This window comes from Ceratotherium simum, chromosome 40 (genome assembly GCF_057802395.1).
Source record: "Ceratotherium simum simum isolate JZ-2026a chromosome 40, ASM5780239v1, whole genome shotgun sequence".
Lineage (NCBI taxonomy): Eukaryota > Metazoa > Chordata > Mammalia > Perissodactyla > Rhinocerotidae > Ceratotherium > Ceratotherium simum.
In genome coordinates this window covers 15,786,403-15,804,105 of record NC_141939.1, presented here as the reverse complement: position 1 = coordinate 15,804,105, position 17,703 = coordinate 15,786,403, and the positions used below count along the sequence as shown (strand labels likewise).

The window sequence follows — 17,703 nt, the reverse complement described above, 5'->3', positions numbered from 1 at the left end:
ATACAGCAACTAGAAGGATGTACAACTATGACATACAACTATCTACTGGGGTTTTGGGGAGAAAAAAGGGGAAAAAAGGACGAAGATTGGCAACAGATGTTAGCTCAGGACCAATCTTAAAAAAAAAAAAAAAAAGCTGGCACGAAGGTGAAGGATCAACAACCTTCACTCCTCCTAGCCTCAGAGCATTTCAGAAAGGGAAGACCCTGGATCTGGGTCTCAGGCCCAGGCCGGCCGGTGAGATGTGGCCTGACCAGGAAACCCTTACGGGCCCGGCACACGGAAGGCCTGTGAGGCTACCTCCCCCACCCCACTGGGGTGTCCGGAGGCGCCAACGTTAACCTTACTAGTTCACGCGGTCCTCTTGCTACGATGAAATGTATGAATATTTGTCAATTCTCTATCCACTTCAGCCGCCAGCACAGGGTAATATGATGTCAGTACATTTCCCGGAGATCAGCGGAAGTTTATGATTCTGATGAGCAAATACAACTTGCCCCACTGTGGACTGCTTGAGACCTGGGCAAAAATGTTTCTCACGATTTGTGTCCCCGAGACACTTCCTTGTCAAATTTTCTGGCAGAGTGAGGTCCCTGGGGGCCTGGTCCGTACCTGTGAGGATGGTGCTCCGGGCCTGGCTGGCCGCTGGCTGTGCTGAGTGCCGCAGACAGCTGCCCATCGGAGGAGAGGGTGCCTGGTGCTGGGCCTGGGCCTGGGGTGTGGTGAGGGGAAAGGCAGGCCTGGTGGCAGTGGCTGGGCTGCTCAGACTTCCACCGCCTGGGTGGATGGTTGTGGCCATCCCTTTGGCCAGTGGAGACCCTCCAACCACATTATTCCGGGGTGGCCCAGCCCCTCCTACAGGAACCCTGAGGAAATAAAGCACAATCAAGTCAGGTGAGGGCGCAGGTTGAAACCACACCACACAGGCCACTGCTAAAGGCCTGCTTGTACCTGCTGGCTCCAAGAGATGAAGGCCATGCAGCCCAAGGTGCAGATCCTAAAACAATGACAGGATCACCCCGGTAGGCAAACGATGCCCAGGGCTCAAGCTCGGCAGCAGAGCACGCTTTACAAGACCTTCACAGGGGCCGACTCTCAACGTGAGAATCTAAGAGATAGTAAAGAAGCCCAAGAAACAGAGGAATGACCCCAGTCTATCAAATGTTTTGTACCAGAGCTACTGCCTGGACTAATTCTAACAAACAGCTGTGTCCCCAAACACGCCCAGGAGGAACGATGACTCAGCCACATCCCCCAAGGCTTTGACACGTCTGGCACGTGATGGGAAGTGACAGCAAGGACCGGTCTCCCTCTGGACATGGCCACCTTGTTGTTTCTGCCAGCCTCTGGGAAAAGGCACAGACAGACTGCGTCCTTCTGAGGGATGTCAGGGAACTGGCAGTTTCAGACCAGAAATAGACGCCCTTTCACCCCAGAGTTTCCAGAAGAAACCAGTTTAGAGTGTGTAAGAAATACAAGAGGAGCACAGCAACTCTGAAGCAGGCTTTAACCCTTTCGCCCTACACGTATTTGCACCACTGGAGTCCAGGGGCTTGGAAGCTTCTATGGGTTCAGTTTTGGGGGATCAAACATCTTCCATTTGTCTAAGAACCAGGTGAACTTCCCCTTCTGTCCCCTCAGGACCTCAGTTGTGAGACAGCAGAAGCCACATGTGCGAGAGAACAGGCGCTGCCAGGCCCACGGCTCCTGGGCCGGGTCAGAGGGCCTCACTTCCATATGGCTCGGTACCACTGGGCCGTGACTTCACTCAGGGAAGAGCCCATGCGGCACTAAGTCAGGGCTTCTGCACAATAGCCGCGAGAAGAAGGGCCTCCTGGAAAAGGAGTTGGCCGTCCAGGGACCACAGGGCAGCACCTTCTCTCCTTAGCCCTTAGAGCTGCCCTGAAATTCTCCTCTAGCAAGGAACTCTGCCAGCTGGCCAGCCAAAACCACGAATTTTTTTTTTTTAAATTACATCTGCTACCTGTTGAACTCAATTTTACCGTAGGAAATAATTTTTAAAAACTGAAGAAAGTGGGCTCACAAATTACGGGCCTTCCCAAGAAGGCCATCAGATGAGGTGGTGAGCGAGCCCATCTCCAGGCGGGCCCTACTCTTCCTGGTACTTTGAAAAGTGTGAGTCAGTGTAGCCACCGCTGCAAGGTCTAGGCATGAGGTTCTTTCATAGCAGTCTTGCTCCAAAAAGAGCAGAACCCAAGGGCCGCAGCTTCAGTTTGTGTGGGAGTCCTGGAGTGTCAACACAGGGCTGTGCCGGGAAGGGTTCCATGAGCGAGGCTGACAGAAATCAAGTCAAGCAGCTGACCCCTCATCCCAATGGAAAATTCTCAGACAACTCGAGATTACCTCTTTAGCAAAATCTTTAAAACTCGTTTTTCTATTTTATAAAAATAATATAACAGAGGCCCGCCCGGTGGCACCAGCAGTTGGGTGCGCATGCTCTGATGCGGTGGCCCGGGGTTCGCAGGTTCGGATCCCGGGCGCGCACCGACGCACCGCTTGTCAAGCCATGCTGTGGCGGCGTCCCATATAAAGTGGAGGAGGATGGGCACAGATGGTAGCCCAGGGCCAGTCTTCCTCAGCAAAAAAGAGGAGGATTGGCAGATGTTAGCTCAGGGCCGATCTTCCTCACAAAAAAATAAAAATAAAAATAATATAACAGAAAATTTGTAAAACACAGGAAAGCACAGGAGGAAAAGAAATTTTAATTACTCAAAACATAATGCTACCAGTCAATAACAACTGTTAACTTCTGGGAATATATAATTTTTCCTTTGCACATATGCACATGTGTGTGCACTATGTACAACAGGTCTATATGTGATGACACGCAGGCTGGGGGAAAGACAAGCAAAACCCAGTTCAGAAGGTGCAACGCTCGCCAGGCAGACCCCTGGTTCCAGGGGAGCTCTGAGCTCCCAGGGCCGAGCCCTGGGCAGGGGCCCTGGAAGCCTTCTGGACGGTGTGTCTGGGTGGCCCCTTCAGGCAGTGACTACAGCTGCAGGGGATGTGGGGCGTGCCCCCCCAGCAGTGATGGCCTCACCTGGAGACGGGCGTCACGTAGTTCCCCGGGAACACCCCAGAGAGCCCGGTCCTCAGGGACGCGCCCTTGAACCAGCCGTCCCGGCACTTCTCCAGGACGCGGTACATCTCGCCCTTGCGCAGCTCCAGCTCGTCGCTCTTCTGGGGCTTGTAGGCGTAGAGCGCCAGGTACCTGCAGGCAGAAGCAGGGCCGAGGATGAAGGGAGGCTGGCCGGGCGGGCAGGGCCACGTGGCATCACTTGGTCACATGTGAGCTCATCTGTGGACGAACCCAACCTGAAAAGAGTAGCTGATGCTGTGGGGCTCACACACTGCATCTGACCTACTGCTCACAATATAACCGGCGAGGCAGTGGGGGGGCACCCAGCACGGCCACGGCACATCAGCAGAACCAGGTTCTGGGAGGATGCACAGGGAGGGACAGGGCTCTGCCTGGTGATCCTAGAGCCCACAATCCCTCCACAGCCCTTTGAGGGCCTGGTAGGGGGCACTCGGCACCACCTTCCATCTGACGGCTCAGTGAGGCTATGCGCCTCATCCAAGGCCCTGGGGTTGGGGCAGAACTAGATCCCTGGGGGTCAGGAATTAGGGCCCCTCCATTTTTTTTCTAAAGCCTGATTGTCAAGAGAAAACTATAGGGAAAATGGAGAGTGAACTAAGCAAGTCTGGGTGGGTTTTCCCCATTTAGTCTGACCTGGCCCTGGCTTGCCCGCCTGGCTTTGCCAATCAATCTGAGCTGGAAGAGAGCTCAGAGGCCCTTTTTAAAGAAGAGTCTAGTTAAGGGAATTCTTGGTTGCATTCTTGCTTGCAATATTTGTACCAGGACTAATTATTTAAATTCTATTTTTCTTTGAAGACATGCAAAGAACAAACTTAGTGTTGTAAATCCTAGCCTGGGGTTCAAAAGCTGTGCCTGGAAGTTAGCCCTTGACCTTGGGCGAGCACTCATGTGAAGTACTCGGCGGTCCTCGTCCCCAACCTCCCGGGTACTTGTAAGGGCTGGGTAATCCTTGCACAGTGCTTTCCTACCTTGGGGGTCTGGGGAATGTCTGGTTTTGAACTGATGGAGAGAACTGGATCAGGCAACTATATTTGCTTACAAGATTCAGGCTGGAGAGTGGGTGGTGGCTTCAGATCAGTAGGAGACGAAAGATGGATTTTAAAGATGTGTCATCTCCTGGCTCTCCCACCAGGATGGACTACTTGGGGGACACGCTGACTCTTCCCAGGGCTGTGGCTCCTTGGGGCTCGTGCACGGCAGCATCTCTGGGGCTCTGAGGAGGCTCCCCAACCCCCCAGCTCCCTCCTGACCCTAGGAGGGCCTTCTAAGTAGGGAATCCAGAAATGGGACAGAACTCACTAGGGTTCAAGTGGAAGAGAGGAGGCCTCCTGGGTCTAGGAGGCCTAGTGAGGAATATGCCAGAACAGAATGAGAATCCTGAAGAGAGTAAAGATGGCTTGGTCTTAAAATAAAGTAAAATAAGGTAAAATAGAATAAAATCTGCCACCCCTTCCAACCTCCTAATCCTACAGACCGCTTTGCCTGCACAACCTCTGCTTTTCCTCCAGGGAGGAGCCCTGTTGACCTGCTTTGTCTCCAGGCTTCCCACCCTCAGCCCCTCCCCGTAGGGACATCGCAGGATGAAAGGTGGCTCACATCTCTACTTCTTTCTCTGCTTGAAAAGATAAACACTGACAACTAGGAAGGACTCTGCATTTCAGGGCGGATAAACGAAGCCGTCACCAGCGAGGACACCTCGCTTTCATGGGCGTAAAGATCCATGTTTTGACGCAGTGCCCAGGTGACAAATGAAGAGACCCGGTGGCATCTTTGTGTTTCCACATTTGATGACTCCCAGGGAGCTCTTTGATGGCGACAGAAGAATGGCTACAAATGGAAAAGTCACGTGAACACTGCCTCTACACCACGGACACTGTGTGTCCTTCTCCTATTCCGGGAGGAGGAGGAGGGGACCCCCACAGCTGGGGCTCAGGCACAGGAAAGAGGAAAAGAGAAAAGAAGGCTGGGTCTGTGGGAGGCCTGCGACCCCATAAAGATGATGCACAACTTTTCGTGCCTGCTCTCAAGGAAACATAATTGAAGCATAAATCCTGTTTGTTTGCCTTGTTCTGTCTCTTCCTGATGTGAGAACAATCTTTTTGATTCTGTGGCCGGTGAATGCACGGCGGCCAGGAGCAGAAGGCCAAGCCGGGGTGACGGCTCCTTGGGGCGTGCGTGTGTGGAACACAGACCACGCCAAACAGTCCCGTTCCGTCAGGGAGAGAGGAACCATGTGCTGCCCTGCTCCCTCTGCACAGCGTACGGACAGACACGGGCTCTCTTCCCACGGCTTGTTAAACAAGGCTTGGGGACTGAGGTTCTGTGCCACCCACTCCTGGGCCTGTGCGGAGCCTGGACAGCACAGAGTGGACTCTGGCCCCACCACACGGCCTGCGCTCCGCCAGCCCTGCTCCTCCACCGCCAGGCCCAGGAGAAGATCGAGTCCCGTGGGCCTCACGTACATCCCTTCTCCGCCCTCTGGGTCACTGCCGGCCGCAGGCTGTTGAACACGTCCCTGGAAGGACTGGGCCACGGGGCCATCACTTGGTGTGCTGGAATGGCACTGTGCGGAGTTTCCGTCCACCTGAGCAGCGCCATGCACGTGTGGCCTCAGATCACAGAACACGCGACAGGGCAAGTGTTACACCTCAGGTTTCCTGCCAGCCAAGCCCCGGGGGCTGTTGTCCAGAGCTCTGCCTTACTGAAGACCCCTTTTCCAAAGGCTCCTTTCGTACATGGAGGTTTCACCATGGGCCGACCTCCTCAGGGAGGGTACTAGGTTGAGAGTTTCAATTCCCTCCCCTCCCCTCTCATCTCCCCCACTTCTCACCACACTCTTGTGGGATCTGGGGAATTCTGAGCAGCTGTGACCTCTTGTGACAGATCATCCTGTCCTTAGCTAGGATCCCATCAAGAGGCAGCCACCTGCTGACTTGTGGCCACGTCTACATCCTGAGAAGGCTGAGTGCCAGTGCAGAGGGAAACCCGAGTCCAGCCTGGAGGAAGGGGACCATGTAGACACATCTCTAGCTGAGGGGACCCAGCAAACCTTGGCTCAGGGAAGCTTTACCAAGGAATATATACTGTATATTAGGGGGGGAAATGACCCAGATAGGTGGAGGGAGGAGAGGTGGGCCACAGAGGGGAGTAGACCCTGGACTTGAAAGAGCTTCTTTTAACAGAGATGCCAAACAGGCTCTTCCAGCCCTCGGAGGTGTCAAGGGTCCCTCTAAACAGGGCATGGCGGGTGGCCTAGAAAAGGGTGTCTTTGACTGGGACTTCTTTCCTGACCCCTCCACCTACCCTTCCAGCCTCTGGGACCTGGGTGACTTCAGAGGGACATCTGCACCGTCCGTCAGCCATGTGGAGAGTGAAGCTATGGACAAGGGGACCCTGCTCCCAATCACCTGCCAAACAAGAAGCTGTCCTTGCCAGAGAAAGGACAGACCCCAGGTGACTAGTGTACACGGCTCATATTGGCTCAGCAGCCCAGGGACTGGGGCCCGCACCTCCCACAGCTGGCTCAGTGAGCCATGTCGACGAGCACCCAACTTCCAGGGCGGGAAATTCACCCTCCAGACTTTAAAAATAAAGCAAGTGTTAGCAACTGCAATAAATACCCTACAAAGCATCTGAACTGTTAACAATCACGTTTGTGATCCGGGGGGAGGAGCCATCAAACAACTGAGAGCTCACTGTCTTCGGGAATGAGCTGATCATCTTCCACTCAGCATTTTAGGATCCCCATGCCATTTAAGGGCACAAGGGCTTTGTGTTCACTTCTCAGCATAAAAGGGCTGTTTTCATCCTTCCCCATCAAAAGAAAAATGAGGATTCTTTAGATTGTGGGCATCAAGCCATCTTGATTAAGACTTTTAAGTCAGCAAAGTCTTCTTTCAAATTCCATTTTTATTTTAGATAAACACAGACATGGTTCCTAATGAAGTAATAAAGGCAGCAGTACAGGCAGCCAAGAGGTGAACTTGGCTGGACGTTTGCTGCCCAGTTTGTTCAAGTTGGACGACGTGTGTGGACCACAGTGCCGCGCAGCAGGGACATCAGCACCACCCCTCCTGCGCCCAAGTGGGCACAGGACCTGCTGAGAGACAGCATCCTTTAGGTCGGTTTGCCAGAGGTGGATTTGGATTTATCCTCATCATGCCTGTTCACACGGACAGTCCAGATTCCTCACAGTGGGAAGTGGATATTTCAGCCCTTTTATTTATTAGATGACCCATGAGACAGACAACTCTCAGGGCCTAACAACAGGCAGGGCAGACAGTGCCATTTCCAAGGATGCCATCAACGCCATCGCACCCGAGGGGCGACATGCCCCTCTTCCTCGAAGCACAGCTCTCAAAGTCAACAAAGTCAAAAACTCTGATTTGGGCCGGCCCCATGGCTTAGCGGTTAAGTGCGCACGCTCCGCTACTCGTGGCCCGGGTTCGGATCCCGGGCGTGCACTGACGCACCGCTTCTCCGTCCATGCTGAGGCCGCGATACAGCAACTAGAAGGATGTGCAACTATGACATACAACTATCTACTGGGACTTTGGAGGAAAAAAAAAAGGTGGAGGATTGGCAATAGATGTTAGCTCAGAGCCGGTCTTCCTCAGCAAAAAGAGGAGGATTAGCATGGATGTTAGCTCAGGGCTGATCTTCTTCACAAAAATAAAATAAAATAAAATAAAAAACTCTGATTTTACCTTATTTGTCAGGAGTTGATGTATGGGGGCCTTATGGACAGTTGTGCAGAGCTGCACCTCCACCCCAGGTGCATGAGCCACGGGCTGAGGCAAGACAAGGGCAGAGGGCAGGAAACTGGCCTTTACCATGGGCCAGCCTCTCACACGGTCTTACACAAGCCCCACGTGAACTCTGAGGCTGGGATTACCCCCATATCACAGCTAAGGAAACCGAGGCTCAAGAAGATGGAGCATCTGTGCTTACACAGCAAGTTAGAGGCAGGTGGCGTTCTGTGGCCCCAAGGACCGGGCAGGGCCCCATGTGAGGCTGTGGAGGAGGCCGGCAGGCCCGCTGAGGTTGCCCAGGCGAGGCCAGGTCTGGAGACGGGGAGCCGTGGGGCCCACAGCATAGGGGGTCCTGCACCAATTTGCACTAGGGTACTAACGCGCTTGCTCTTTTCATCTTTATTTTATTTTATTTTTTTTTATTTTTATTTTTTTTTAGATTTTTTATTTATTCATTTTTTTCCCCCCAAAGCCCCAGCAGATAGTTGTATGTCATAGGTTCACATCCTTCTAGTTGCTGTACGTGGGACTCGGCCTCGCGTTGGACAGAGAAGTGGTGCCTCGGGGCGCGCCCGGGACCCGAACCCGGGCCGCCAGCATCAGAGCGCGCGCACTTAACCGCTAAGCCACGGAGCCGGCCTCATCTTTATTTTAAATTTACTCTGTCGATGAGTAATCCCTCCTCTGGCCTCAATATTCCAAGTGTGCCCTCTAGCTATGTGTTGCCGGGGGAACTGGGATATAAATAAATCTGACTTCACCTTGAAAAATCTCTGCCCCTCCTACTTATTTTTCCTTTGGGTGCCTCGGGGGGAAACCAAACGCAGATGGATCTGCCAGGTCGTTTTTCTGCGTGTGGTTTCTGTAAATCTGGCACTTGGCTCGTGCTGGGCGGGGCGCTGGCCTGGAGGAAGAGAATATGTCACAGGGCGTCTGCTTTCCTTTCCGATGACTCAAGAAGAAGCACCAGACGGACCACACTTGAACAGAGGATGACCCAGCCCGCTCTCAGCCGGACACCTGCAGCTCTCCCAGCCCCTGCTCCGGGCACCACATCACTCAGTCTAGGCTCCGAGTGACGGCCACAGGGGTGCCAGCTCTCCACTCCCTTTCCACCCACGTCCCCTCGGCCGCGCCCTGCCAGCACTGCGAGTGCTGGCAGTCTCTGGGCGAGCTGCAGGCCTGTCCTCACGGAGCCTGCGGGGGCCACAGCCGAGCGCGGGCCTGCGGGCCTGCTGGGAAACAGGGCAGAAGCAGGTGGCACCACATGGTGCTCGTCCTTCTGGTTCCCAGGGCCCGACTCTCACGTTTTGTTCCTTCGAAAGGCCTTGGCAGCTTTATGCAGACCTCCACGGAGGGCTCAGGGCGGTCTCAAAAACACACATAGATCAGACAGGGGCTGCCCCTCCAGGCCCAGAATTCACCTCTGTGGATTCACACAAAAAAGGCTGGTACTAAAAATACCTTATTTAAGGCAATAGTAGGAGAATTTGGCTCAGAATGCCTTCTTCCCCATCGCCCTGTAGCCAATATGGGGCTTTTACTCCAATTAGGAAAAGGTGCCCACTCCTCCAGGCAGCCCTGCAAGTATGAGTCAGGAGTGTAGCGCCAGGCCCCACACCGCCTTCCCCAGGCGCCCTCGCACAGACAGGGCACAGGCTGGACACGGCGGGAGCTGTGACACTCAGCTTGCTATCGCGCACTGTCTGTTCTTACATGCAGCCTATTGGGAATCTGGGCACAGCACTCCCTGAATCACTCGCTCATTTCTATAGCAAGATCTTCACTTGCTGTTAACTGTCTACAGACTTCCCTTCCGCTGTCATCAAGGAGGGAATGACAGGATTTCAGTGCCTTCATTAATTTCTCGCCCCTTCTCCTCTATGTGATGGCTTACTCATGTGTCTTCTAAAATATGTGAAAGATTTTTCCCATTCCTCCTGCAAAGATCTGTGCTCCTGCTCCTCTGGTTGCCAGGGCCACACGGGCTCAGATTAGTGAGACACGTGCCCACTCATTGATTGTTGATTCAATAGATGTCTACCGAATGACAGCCAGGTGCAGCCAGCTCCTGGGGAGGGGGAGATGGATGGCAAAGGTGCCATGCTAGGGTCTACACAGGATGCCACGGGGCCTGGGAGGGGACCACGCACACTCGGAAGGCCAGTAAGTCCTCCTGAAGGAGGTGACAGCTGAGCTGAGGGGGCTGTGAGGTGACGAGGCACTGCAGACAGGGCTAACTGTGGGTGCAGGTGCTCAGAGGAGAGAATCAGGGAGAACTCAGCAGCTGTTCAGACAAGGTTCTCCCAGTGGAACCCAATGTTGGGAGTCCAGGGAAGGAAGAAGGTGGGGGCAGTGTGGCTGGGAGGCCGGCGCAGGGACTGGCGTCTCTCCCACACTGAACTCACGGGAAGTGTGCCTGCGGGGCTGTAGAGCAGCGACCCCTAAGGGGCAGGCAGCAGCATCCGCATCACTGGGGAACTTGTTCGAGATGCACATTCAGGGTCTCACCCCAGAGCTACTGGGTGAGACCCAGCAATTTGGGCTTCAACAAGCCCTCCAGGTAGTTCTGCTGCATTCTGTCTGGGTGTGGTGATGCCCAGCCCTGGTCCCCACCCAAGGCCACAGCACTGTCCCTCAGAGTGGGCCACGGCTGCTCACGGTGCCGCGGTGCCCCTCAGTGGGAATTTTCCCGCAGGGCGCAGCTTCACCGTGCCCCTCCAAGGGCAGCCTGGAGTCCACATGGGCTCGCTTTGGGTGGGGAATCTGAAGGGCTGCCAGGGTCCAGAGCTCCCAGAGGGTCAGCTGGGCTTCCTGCAGCCACTGTTCAGAGCCTCGCTTCCCCACGGGCACGGCTTCTGGGAGCCGCCCCCAGCAAGCCTCAGCCTCGGGGTCGGCTTCTAGGAAACCTGACCTGGACAAACCTGGTGCTGCTGGGGACTCTCCCACCGCCCACCCGGCTCGCACTGGCTCAGGAGTAGCTCCTTTCTGTCGCTGCCTGCCGGCCTGCCAGCACCTTTCCCAGGATCCAATCTCTGCCTGCCAGAGTCCCCTATCTGCTCAGGGGGTCCTGCTGCTCCCACATGCGTTTCTCCCACTCCCTCCCTGCTTGGGGCCTAGTTTGCTCTCTCCTTAAAGGTGATCTGAGCAGCAGGGGTCACCTTCTCCACACTCTGGGGGCGGGTGCCATGATCCTGGAGGCGGGGACGGTGAGGCCAGGCGCTGTCAGAAAAGGCTGGATGGTGGCTTCACCGTGGCCTCGGCAGGGACTTATGTTACTGGGTTCTGGGGCACTGACCTCACACTAATCAAGCCCATCGCAGATGGGAGCACAGAACCAGCCTCCATGTGACGGATGTGTTGTGGAAGACTCCCCTCTCCTGTGCGGGGCATGGTCTCCTCACCAGTCTCTTTCTTAATGTCAGAACACGGGGGCCACGCAGTCATTAGAAGGTAGCTCATCAACCTCTTGACCCTCAAGACTAACAGAGGTGGGGGCACAAGGAGGGCGACCACAGCCTGGCCTGTGTGACTGCCCTGGCCACAGATGGGTCCCCTAGGAGCAGCTCCGGCACAGGATCAGGGATGCCCCTCCACCCCGTGCACTGGCAGGAACATGCTGCCTGCTGCCCCTCGGGCTTCCCTTCCTGGTCTGCAGGCAACCCCCTCCCACTCTCCTCGTCTTTCTCCGGCCTCCCTGATGAGACTCCAGGCCACCCAGGTGGCATTCAGGTAGTCACACACTTCAGGAGGCTCTTGGTTTTCCCACAGGAACGAATCTCACTCATCTCATCTGCCTGTGGAAGTTTCCTTCTCAGACGGTGAGCTGCATTCAGTTCCCCAGAGCGAGGCTCTAGGAGCCCTCACGCGGGCAGTGGGAGAGCTAGGGAGTGGCAGTCCGACTTGGGTTTGTCCACCTGACCCTTGTGCTTTTCCCCCACCTCCAGCGCCATGACTCCTCAGCAGAGCTTTCAGGAGACTTGGCCAAACTGCTGAAGGTGCCAGATGCCTGTGGAGGTGGCTCAGACCCATCCTCGCCTGTCCTCGGCTCTCTTCCTGCCCCCGTGGTCTTCCCTCTCCTTGTCTGGCTCTGAGACGCCCACGGAGAAGTGGAGGTGAGACATAACCCCCAGCCTGAGTGGTGGCCCCGTCACAGTCTTCCCTACTGACCTTTAGATCTTCAGACCCAGCAATCTGGGCTGCCTCCAACTCGCAGCATGGCCTCCAGGACCAGACACTCATTTCTGCCCCCGGGAAGCACGGCAGGTCAGGCAGATGAAGAGCAGACAAGCCCGATGAGGTGAGAAGACAGGGCGTGGGATCCTGTGGGTCTGAGTGCATCAAGGTCCCTAAAGATGAGCAGCCACCTCCATGCACTGGGTGGGCAAACCGAGAGGCCCTCATGTGTCTCAGCACCACCGCACCCTCAGGAAATCAGTGCCCGCGGAAATCTTTCACACGCCAGGAGGAGAGGACGAGAGCAACATCCTGCCGCCAGTGCCGACCAGAGAAAGCAGGCCTTTCAACTGCACGGGCTAACGTTTCAAGGCACATGACTGGACCCACATGCTGCAGAGGACTGCAGAGCGAGGGGCTGTCACTGGCCTTCCCTCAGCCCCGCCGGCACGCCTTGGAGGCCCGGGCCATTCCCGCTGGCAGACTCTCCTGCTCACCGCAGTTTATGTGAAGGTAGTGCCCCTCACACTGTCTCAGACCTCTGAACAGGACTTCTGGTACTGTTTGGGAAGAACAGTCAGGTAAAGAGCCTCCACAGTCCCACCCCAAACACCTGTCACCACTAAGCATGGGGCCACTAACTTCTTGGAGCTAAACAGGATGGGCGAGTGCTCAGGCTAATCCCCTACTTGATAAACCACTGAGGTCAATGTAATCTTTCCCTCCCCAGGAATAAAATGAAAAATGTGATTTCAAAGGTCATGCTCTCGAAGTGCATCATGCACAGCACTGTAACGTCCGTGATAGGACTTGCCATGATGCTTGTTACTTGGTATAAACAGCCAGGGAATGCACACATTGAATTTACAACAGCCAATCGTAGTCACGCCAGCCACGATTCATCTGCTGCTCAGATGGCCACCGTGACCAGCGGACACAATCCTGCCAAATCACTCACCATCCTCTGAAGAACATTATCTGACACGTAAGTCTCCCTTGTGTTACCCAAATGAAAATGTCAACCCAAACAGGGACAGCCATGCTCTAGGAGTGAGGCAGAGAGGGAGAGAGCAGAGGGCTGAGGACTACAGTGACCCCCTTGTCCGCCATGGCAGAGCAGGGCCAGGGGAGAAAGAGGTCCCTCCATACTCTGCACCAAATTAAAAAGGCCTCCATGACATGGAAGGTCTGTGCACGGTTGAGGCCTCCAGAATGTACTCACAACACTTGGAGAGTGATATTCTTGGAACTTATTACCTTTTGGGCCTCAAAGACAGAGCAGCCTTCTTGGGGGGCTGACCTGACGCATAAGAGCTGGGGACTTTGGGCCGACACCAGGAGCCGTGCGCACCCAGGACAGGAAAGGCTTTGGCTCGCACTGAACAAGTCAACAGTCATTGAGAGCCTGCGTGTGAGGCATTCATTTGGGGGGCGACCCCAAAATGAAACACCTGGGCCTTGTCCTTGAAGAACTCATCGTGTCCCGTCTCTCATTTGGGGAACTACATTAGGGTCCAAGGGTCTCCTGTGGACACAGCTCCACCTCCTCAGGGATAGGGTCCCACATCCAGCTCTTCCATCACCGCCCATCCTCCCCCGTGAGCTCCTCAGCCCCCAGGTGGGAGTGGACACCACTGGAGCTTGTCCAGGAGACGGAGACAGAGGAGAGCATCTTCTGTCCAGTGTTGGTGAAAACCTGGATTTCACCCTAAACACATCTAGAAGGTAGCTTATTAATCTACGTTCCCCTCAGAAGCTGGGTAACAAACAGCTAAGTCTCACTTTCCCTTTGTTTAGTTGGTTGTGGTAACGACCTAACCACAGCAGAGTGCGCAGACAGGGAGGACGTGCAGGGGTCTCCTGTCTGCTGCCAGATAACGCAGACGTTCGCCTGGGCTTCGAGAGACAGGTGAGTGGGTACCAGTGTCCTTAAGCTACTGCTAGGAAACCTTTTGAAGCTTGGCAAGTTGCTTTTTCAAACAGCATTTTTTGCCTGAAGTACATTCCATTCTGCAACAACACAGGTTCTCAGTGTCCCTTTGACCCACACTGGATCTATGGCACTTTCTACCTCGTCATGTTGTTTACCAAATTCATATTCTCCACCTTAAAACGTTCATTCAAGTAACTGAACTCCTTGGCAAATAGAGTACAAGGCAGTCTAAGTCTTCAGAACACTATTTAAACAGGGAATTTTTAAATTGCAGATATCTTTTAAGAGCTGTAATTTAACAAGAGCAGATTTTCTAAACAAGGTAAGCCTCTCACTGCCCAGCAGTGACTCATCTGGTTACGTCTGGGGATAGCCTGCAGCCACTGTGCGTGGATGACAGTTTCGGTTGTTACAATACTGAGCTGCTTCTGAGTGGCTGGTAACTAGCGACTGCTGCAGGCTCCAGGCCCCCGGGCTCTGGCCACCCTCTGCCCTCCAGGGCCCGCCCCCTAGACCTTCTCAGGGGCCTCTGGGGTCTTGTCGGTTCTAAGGCTGCTCCTTTCCTGATTGGCCAGTGCCTGTGTCATCAAATATTTTGAATAGACCCCCTGCTTATAATAAATGTCTAGAGATAATGACATTTAAAGAACCTGCTAGACGTTTGTTTTCCACACTCTCCTGTCAGTGGTATTATTAGATGCACAAAACTAAGCTGACCAGCTAGTAACAAAATAGTAAACCCTATAGAAACCATATGTTTACATGCTAGCAGGGGTGGGAGGGAGATGCGAAGACAAAGGGCCCCAGAAACATAAACAGCAGCTCACACGTTGAGGGGCAGCTGGACTTTGGGAGCCGAGCCCTGTTGTTCAGCCGCTGGGGTGGATCCGGCCGAGGAGGAGGAGTCCTGGAAACAGACAAGAGGAGACAGGAGTGAGTGGACAGGAGGCTCCCGCCCCGGGAGGAGAAAGGCAAAGTGGGCTGGAGTCCAGAGGCATCTGTTCTCCCTTCAGGGGCCTGACTGATCCTGGGACCTCCAAAAAGCTCCGGTTCTGCTGGCCTGGTCGTTAAGAACATTTCCTCAGCCCACTGGAGAGCTTGGCGGCCAGCAACACTGTCCCGAAGCAGCTGTCAAGAGCCCTCTTGGAGCAGCTCAGAAATCACTCTGGCCTGCGTCTGGGTTGATCAGTATCACACTGTGTTCAACGTGGAAGAAGGCAGTATGGGGAGGCCTGTTTTTATTCTTAGAACTTGAATTAATTATTCTTGTGTTTGTCAAAGAAAATCCAGACAAAACCTTTCATGCTACAAAGCATGAGCTTATTTAAAAACTACATTCCCAGGAACTGAAGATTAATCTCTCAAGAAAACTGGTCTTTTGGCAGTGGACAGAGGGGCAGGGTGACAGGATTCACAGACACAGCATCTCCCACCTCAGGCCCTGAGGGGCTCAAAGCTTCAAGAGTTTACTTTGCAAGGAGATCCCTGGAGGAATGGTCTACTTAGAGATGGCTCCCGGGAAGCATCAGGTGCACGCTGAGCTGGCTGAGGGAAGCGGGTGAGGGCCACGAGAGGTATCTGGGCCATGCGATGATCGTGCCCAGGCAACTCCTGCACAGAGAATCCTGCAGACCCAGTGAGGGGCAACATTGGCCCCAAATCCCCTCACCACCCATGTCTATCGCCCGGCCTCAAGTCTTCCTCGGGCTCTTCCTGTTCAGAGGTATTAGACGGCACAGTGAACTGGACTGTGTGACCCCAAAAGATATGTCTAAGTCGTAGCCCCTGGAACCTGTGAAGGTGACCTTATTTGGAATAAAGGTCTTTGCAGATATAAGGGAAGGATCTTGAGGTGAGATTATCCTTGATTAGAGTGGGCCTTAAATCCAGACAGGTGTCCTTGTAAGAGAGAGAAAAGGAGAAGACAGACACCCAGAGGGGAAGGAAGGCCGTGTGAAGACGGATGCAGATATTGGAGTGACGTGCTCTAGGCTGAGGAACCCCGAGGATGGCTGGCAGCCATCAGAAGCAGGGCGAAGGGAATCAGATGGATTCTCTCAGCATCCAGAAGGAACCATTCCTGCCAACATGCTGGTTTTGGACTTCTGGCCTCCAGAACTGTGAGAGAATAACTTCCTATTGCTTTGAGCCACCCAGTTTGTGGTGCATTATAGCTGCCCCAGGAAACTACACAGATGGGGACATCTAGGGGTCCCTGGAGGAGAGTGGGGTCCATGTCCCTCAAAGTCGAGGGAGCCAGGGGTCTCCTCCTTTCCTCAAGGATCCCTTCTAGGCTCCTCCACCAGGGACAGGATTGGGATCCCGGAGGACACTGGAACCAGACGAACAGCGAGCCAGGCAGGCTGGAGCAGAACCCTCAGGAGCTTCTGGGGCTTTGGCAGAAGGCAGGTAGGGAAGTGGGCTGCGGAGGGGCTGCCCAGGGCTCTGGTTGGGAGGTGGACCATGTGTGGGTGCTCAGGTGGGCCAAGGTCGCTAGAAGCAGAAATCACAAAGATGGGATGAGAGATCCACCTAGAACACACTCCAGGCGGGCAGCACAACCCTACGATTGGCTGACTATTATACCACTTTCTTGCTTGCACGGAGGGGTGAGGGGGCATTTCTCATCAGCCCACCGACCAGCTCTGACCAGGCTTAGCTGATGAGCTCCACGTGCTAAGGCAGCCTGATTCCCTCCTCAGGTGGTCAACTGCCCTCCTCCACCAGGAATCACAAACGGGGCCGGAAATCACAGCTGTCCACAACCTCTAAGAAGGGAGAAATTCCTCTTGTTTCAACAGTGGAATGCCTGCAGAATGAGAATGTGCAATAGACAAGCACAGCTTCCCTCGTGTCTCCAAGGTAACTTGAAGTCTCAAAGGACTTCCCATTCCACGCTCCCACACCTGTGAGAGAAAACTTTGATTTTCAAAGGCAGTGCCTGTCACAGATCTCTTCCCTGGGGCTAATGCATGGACGTCATGTTTCCAGAGTGTGTGTGGAACTGGGCTAAAAGGCGGGGATATTCCTTCTGCTGACAGATTCTGGGGACTTCTGTTTGCTCATCACAACTGCCCTCCCTAGGGAGGGGAGAGAGACAAGGAGGCATTCCCCATCAAGGCTTGGGATTACTTTCCTTCAAGATAGTCTCTGGTAGAGTTCACCACAGCCGGCCAGGGACCGTCCTCCACAGAGCTTCAGGCAGGAGCGGGACGGCGACCTCTACAGGTACAGCCACCTGCTCCAAGCCCACCCTCCCCTGGGGTATTGAGCAAGGGCAGCAGGCACCCCTAGTGCTGGTTTCTGAGGAGCCACAGCTCTCCTTGTCTGGTCACTGGAGACAAGTGTGGGCAGGACACAAGGGCCCTTCACTCCCTCACTCCCTCAGGCACGGGCAGGCCTGGCACCACGCTGCAGGCGGTCAGCAGACGTCGCCAAGCACCTCCAGCATGAAGCTCAGCAGCTAAGCAAGGTCAGAGCTGGTCAGTGACTTGATAAGAAAAGCCCCCCTCACCCCGCCACGTGAGCAAGAAGGTGGCGCGATGCAGGTCGAGTTGCAGGGTTGTTCTGCCTGCATGGGGCATGGTCTAGGTGCTCATGGACATCTGCTGACCACCTGACTGTCAGACCCGGCTCAGGGTGCAGACACGGCCTCTGATCCCAGCGTGGGGCTTACACTGGGGGGCACAATTGTTAGACATGTCATTATAGACACGTGGGGT

The 17,703-nt window shown here is 54.5% G+C and overlaps 1 protein-coding gene across 3 annotated transcripts in view; it reads right to left on the bottom strand.

The window, feature by feature from the left end:
* Window positions 1-17,703, bottom strand: part of SH3RF3 (SH3 domain containing ring finger 3) — a 384,655-nt gene that overhangs the window by 78,353 nt on the left and 288,599 nt on the right. For all 3 annotated transcript variants that reach the window (XR_015550333.1, XM_087426348.1, XM_087426349.1), the window contains 3 exons: window positions 14,809-14,888; window positions 3,062-3,232; window positions 613-866 (listed from right to left, as the gene is read on the bottom strand). Coding sequence is in view for 2 of the 3 variants with exons in the window: in XM_087426348.1 (XP_087282474.1) it covers window positions 613-866; window positions 3,062-3,232; window positions 14,809-14,888 (505 nt within the window). In the remaining variant the exon portion in view is untranslated. The remainder of the gene's footprint in view (window positions 1-612; window positions 867-3,061; window positions 3,233-14,808; window positions 14,889-17,703) is intronic.